The sequence below is a fragment of the Psammomys obesus genome, unplaced genomic scaffold, assembly GCF_907164565.1.
Source record: "Psammomys obesus unplaced genomic scaffold, mPsaObe1.curated_primary_1811, whole genome shotgun sequence".
Classification (NCBI taxonomy): Eukaryota; Metazoa; Chordata; class Mammalia; order Rodentia; family Muridae; genus Psammomys; species Psammomys obesus.
Window position 1 is genome coordinate 30,617,399 of NW_026596040.1, and position 6,000 is coordinate 30,623,398.

The following is a 6,000-nucleotide window of genomic DNA, read 5'->3' on the forward strand; positions in this document are numbered from 1 at the left end:
ATCTGCCTGGTAGAGGGGAGGCATGCTGGGAACAATGATTCCTTTGGTGATGCCTTTGACCTGCAATTAATTGACAGCTCAAAATTATACTGTTAAAGAGTTTGTTTTCTTTCCATGAATTAGAAAAATTCAACTAAGAGGAACTTCCTAACTGAAGTGTTGAAACTGGACATTTTGTGTTTTTTTTAAGCACAAAAGCTCCAGTGTTAAGGGCATAAATTCTGTTGTGCATTTTCAAAACTGAGTTGGCTAGTTGCTTTAAGAATGTCATTGCTACACGGTTTGGTAAGTGAAGCCTGGACTTTTCCAATATACAATGAAATTATAATTTGAGAGAGAGAACAGTTAAAACTTGTCTGAATAAATCGATCATATTTCCCACAAGACCTTGTTCTATCCTGAACATCACTATGTACACACAGGATTTTTAGTCCCTAAGCAGCATAGGGCTGTTTCTTATGCTGAATACAGGAGGTGATATGTTTGAGATAACACTCCATCTTGTTACAAAACACATGCATACATATATAGATGTGTACATATATGCATATACACATATGTGCATAGTTTTTAATACTAGACTCTCATGGTAAGGGAGGAGGTTCAGGCTTGAAGAATCCACAGAACTGAAACAGACGTTTTGAATGTTCTCATCTTCAATTTGCTCTGTTGCATAGTTCCACCCAGTGGAAAGTCACCAACTCTCTGCCCTCCCCCCTTCTGCCTCACTCTTGCCCGACTCAACCTATATGAAATTATTGATGATAAATGCCTTCCCTGCATGATTTTACTATACCCCATGGGGAAATCCATCAGAATAGATACATTAGCGGCTGCCTCTTAGATCAGACTTTGCAGTCTGGTAGCACTTGAGGACGGCCTACTAGGCCAATCCTTAGATAATGATAGTATAGCCATCGTATTACTAGACTATACCTTGTTCCACTTTGATAATTTATGTTGTCTTTCCTACAGCGAATTGAAGACTGACGGTGCTTCTCCCTACTTGATGTTGATTAGGCTACGGAAATGAACTGTCAGGATGAAGCTCTGACAGAGGACTACAGAGATCTTACTTATTCCTTGAAATGCAGTTTCAGCTCCCAAGTTAAATTGACGTCATGCCAGTATTTATTTAAACGTAACTTATTATACATCGGTAGCATAATAGGAAGATGATATTTCAGACAATGCAGCAAATGTCTATGCAAGAGAAGAAACTCCATCCCCCCCCCCAAAAAAAAAAACAGGCCAAGACATCAGGATCTTTCTTACATGGAAGATGAATTCTGCTTTAAACCTAATAAAAAATAAAATTTGATTTTATATCCTCAAATACTTTACTAAGGATGCTCCTTTAAGGTTGTCAGATTTGACCTTTGATAGTTTTTCTATGTATAAGTAAAGGAAAGTGTGTAAAATTTGTGTATGAATGAATAATTAATTTAATTTGGCTTTTAGATAATAAATATCTCACTATGTCATAGTCTCATCTCTCACCCTGTTTTTAAGAGAATTGGTGTGTACTGGTTGATATAAAGAGGAAGTAAAGAGATTCTCTTAGGATTGTTTGACACAGAATGCTGGCCTCTGAGGTTGAGAATCATGGCCTTCTAGTTGCCTCTACCACCTTAGAAGGCCATTGCTCTTTAGGGGTTCCAGATTGCTAGAGGAAAACCACACACACATATGGCTGCACGTGGCGCATTTTACTCTGTTACTCATTTTCTTCTTGATATGAATGCTATCTAAAATAATTAGGTAGAAGGACAGAACGTGGCAACAACATAATGTAATCATTATCTCCATAATAATGTAAACTGTTCAGCTCAGTGGAACAATGGCTGCTATCCAAGCCAGGAAGAATCCTAGTTTCTGAGCTGGAATGTTACGGCTGGCGTTTTCGTGAAAGTGTGCACAAATTCTGATGCATGCCTGCATGTAAGGCGAGGCTTGTGAGGGCTATGAGTTACAAACAAACTCGAACCTCAGAAATGCTGACCTGCAGGAAAGCAGACCACGTTTCTGTTGAATAAAGAGAGAGGCACTCAGTCACTCTCCTAGCGTGGATTACTATCACTGTGATGAAACATCATGACCAAAGGAAATTGGAGAGGAAAGGGTTTATTTGGCTTACACTTCCATATAACTTTATCACTGAAGGAAGTCGGACAGGAACTCAAGAAGGGCAGGAACCTGGAAGCGGGGGCTGGTGAGAAGGCCAAAGAAGGATGCTGCTTACTGGCTTACTCCCCATGGCTTGCTCAGCATGCTTTCTCATAGAACACAGGACCACCGGCTAAAGGTGGCCCCACCCACAATGTACTGTGCTCTTTCCCATTGATTACTAATTAAGGAAATGGATCCTTAATTAGTAATTAAGAAAATGGCATTTTCTTAACTGAGGCGCCATCCTCTCTGATGACTGTAGCTTGTATCAAGCTGACATAAAACTAGCCAGTACAGTCATGCAAAAGGAAACTTTCCCTTAAGCCTTGGGGCATTCTCTCAGGAAGGATGCTTCCAATCTGTCCAATTGCCATGTGAAATATGTTACCTTTTAAGTATTTAAATGCATGTACAGGTGAAGTAACATGATGTATTTATAAATCCATCCAGGTAAAGCAGTCCTGGAAATGTTACATAATGATATTTTTTGGTGTTATTGCTAACATGTCTAATGATTGCTAGATATTCTAAATTAATTTTTAGATTTATTTATTTTATTGTATGTCTATAAATGTTCTGCCTGCATGTATGTAGGTGTACATTCCTGGGGCCCATAGAGCTCAGAAGAGGTCATCAGATCTCCAGGGAATGAAGTTACAGATGGTTGTAAGGCACTATGTGGGTGCTGGAAATTGAACCCCATTTCTTTGCAAAAACAAGTACTCTTAATCACTAAGCCATCTCTTCAGCCATGTTTACTAGATTTTAAAATACAGATATATTTAGGATGTAATTATTTTATGTCAAGAAAATTCTAACCCTCTTACTGTATAAATTCTTTTACTCTTCCCTGAAGCCTTCACAAACAGATCCAAACTACTATCCTTCTTTTTGTAAAGAAGATATATGAAAGCAATGAAGATACTGGCCCAGCCCCAACAGTAGACATAGATCTGAACCTTTTGACTCTACATGGATAATTTATAATTCTTTTTGTTCAGTTGAGGGTCTAAGATGGTGCTCAGTTATGCTGATGTCTTCCTTCTTGCCTCAGTGAACAGACACTCAGCATCTTTGATGGCTGTGGATGGCAGTCAGGAACATAGCTTATTGCTAACAGGATAACTTCTACTATAATAGTTTATTCTAAAGCAAAGACACTGTTGAATATTGCATTGATTGTGGTATGCTATTTTCGCTGTTTTTTTGTTTGTTTGTTTTTTTCAAGATAGAGTTTATCTGTGTAGCCTTAGCTGTCCTGGACTCACTTTGTGGCCCAGGATGGCCTCAAACTCACAGACACTGGCCTGCCTTTGCCTCTCAGAGTGCTGGGATTACAGACATAACTAATTACCATGTCCGACTAGTATGTTATTTTTAAATCTGAAACACAGTTTGGCACATTATAGATGAGACAGTCACTCATGATGTATGGTTTACTTTGGAACCATCTTTAGACTGCTTGAAAAAAAAAACAGTGAGCCATTTCTGAGTCCAGAAAGACTTCAAATGCAAGCGTGTCTTTGTAGTAGTGTTGCATTTCTTACCTGTGGCTCACTTTCAACATTCTGTGGTTTTGGCTTTTATTATTTGAAATGTTTTTAGAAATAAATAGTACTGAATGATGAAAAGACACAACAACTATTACTGTGCAAGTACTATCTGCTAAGGAAATAGAGGCAAAAACCACTGGGTTTTTTTTTTTTTTTTTTTTGTGGTTTCGATAACTTGCTTTAATTGCACTAATCAACGTATTGGATAGAAATGTCTGAGATGGGCCATGAACTCATTTGTAAAACCAGGAAATAAAATGAAATATAGATCTGTGTTGTGTATCAATTTCTCTGAGATAAACCTTCCATTTTGAAGAGAAGATTAATAAAAAGGAGGCTGTCTTATGTTTTATTCTGCAAAGACTGCTCCTGAAGCTCGGAAAGTTAACAACTGAAAGGTTTCAGGAAGTCCATGAAACCGAGCAGTTTCTGTAAGCCTTTCCTTCCCCAAGCCTATATTAACAGGCTAGACTACTGAAACACATTCTCAGACAAGCTGAATTGCCTAGAAGAGGTTCAGAACAGTAAAACCACCTGGACGAGACAGAGAACACCCAAGCCATCCAGAACAGGCTGAGATGATCTGAATGCCTGAAAGACTCACTTTCCAAGTTAGCAATATGTCTGTTAAGTCACACAGTCAGCTCCAGGTTTTCAGCTTTCATGGGCGTACTCCTGTGCTGTGGGAGGGGGGAGACTGTGGTGATACAGCTGTCTTTGAGTCATGTATGTTCCTTTAAGTAGCCCCTCACCCCTATTCCCATAATTCCATTAAATTTTATTTGTTCATCAAGTTGAATTTTTGTGGTATCCATACTTTGATCTGTGGTTGGTTCCCTAATTGGGGTGAATAGGTATTTGTTCTTATCATGTCTCTTCAGGAATAGTGTCATTCAAAAATCTCCCTTCATTCCATGAATGTGCAAATTTTTACAAAATATTATTATAATAAATTTACAAATTAGATATTTGAGCAATTATTTATTCTTTGTTAAAATTAATTTTATAGTATATATTTTTATATTGAAAGCTTTATAAATAAGTTAATTTTTATTTGATTGTTTATGTCATAAAAATAACTTAGGGATTGTCTTCTAGTTAATGAACATAAACACCTTCTCAAATTTTCCTTTCTGCTGTTGTTGTTAATTTTCTCTGATGCAATTTTTAATTAAAAAAAAAACTACATTCAGTTTTTCCTAGTATTGAGGATTAAACCTGGGTCCTTGTTCTCTTACTTACTTAGACACACAATCTTAAATTATTACTGTAAATTGAAAAATAATATTTAAAATATTTAGGAGAAGCATACATACTTTCACTTTCTTTTGTACTTCTTCCCATTGAAATCCTTGCCTTTTAAAAACCTACAAAAGATTTCTAAAAGTCACATCAACAGTAAAGTATTAACTCAAATGAAAAGGGAGCTCACCTTGTGTCAAACTTGGAGTAGTTACCTTCTCCCTCCTTCCTTTCCTTTTCCTTAGCCCCTGCCTTCTTCTTTTCCTTCTTTCCTTCCCCCCCTGCTATTCTTCATATAAACTATTAAAAATGTAGGAAATATCTGAGTAATCAAAATAATCTTCTTTGCTAATTTCTACAGTTAAATGGACTTTAATGACATTTATGATACATTGGTGTTTGAAAAAAAATAGCAGAAACAGGATATCACTCTTACCTTCTCTCTTTATGCTATGGAACAAGTAAGAAAATACAGCAAGAATTTTTCCAATCTTTCTCTATGTCACCGTCATTTGAGGGGTACCCTTCCTATAATAAGAATAAAGGAATTGCCCCCCCCCCTTTTAAAGGCAGACACAGGAAAAGATTTGAGCAAATAAGTTAGTTCTTATCTACTTTATCTTCAAATCTACCTTAAAACTCACTTTATCCATTTCTTCATCTGCTTCTGAAGGTATCTATATTGTATAAAGTTTAAATTAAATTGTATCTGTTTCTTTGGTAATCTGCCTTCTGTTTAAGAGCCTAAGGTGTGTTTTAAAAATGATGGAAGAATCCTGGAAAACTGGAATGTACTGTAAACATGTGAGATTGGTTTATAATTAGAAAATCAACTAGAGTAATGACTATTTAAAAAATGAATTAAAGCACTTGAAGAAATTCACCCACTTATGATGAAAATTCGTGAAAAACAGAATCAAAAGACCTTGCTATTGTGAAAAAGAGCACTCATGACAACCTTTCAGTTCACACATTTATAAAGGGAATACCAACCTCCAGCAAAAGAACAAACAGCCAAAGATGCCTGCTAATACTA

General features: G+C 36.6%; 1 protein-coding gene across 6 annotated transcripts in view; it reads left to right on the forward strand.

Moving 5' to 3' along the window:
• Ccdc68 (coiled-coil domain containing 68) overlaps window positions 1-1,449 on the forward strand; it is a 42,189-nt gene extending 40,740 nt beyond the window's left edge. For all 6 annotated transcript variants that reach the window (XM_055622974.1, XM_055622975.1, XM_055622976.1 and 3 more), the window contains one exon: window positions 976-1,449. In XM_055622974.1, coding sequence (XP_055478949.1) covers window positions 976-1,033 — 58 coding nt within the window. In that variant the 3' untranslated portion in view covers window positions 1,034-1,449. The remainder of the gene's footprint in view (window positions 1-975) is intronic.
• Window positions 1,450-6,000: the final 4,551 nt, after the last annotated feature.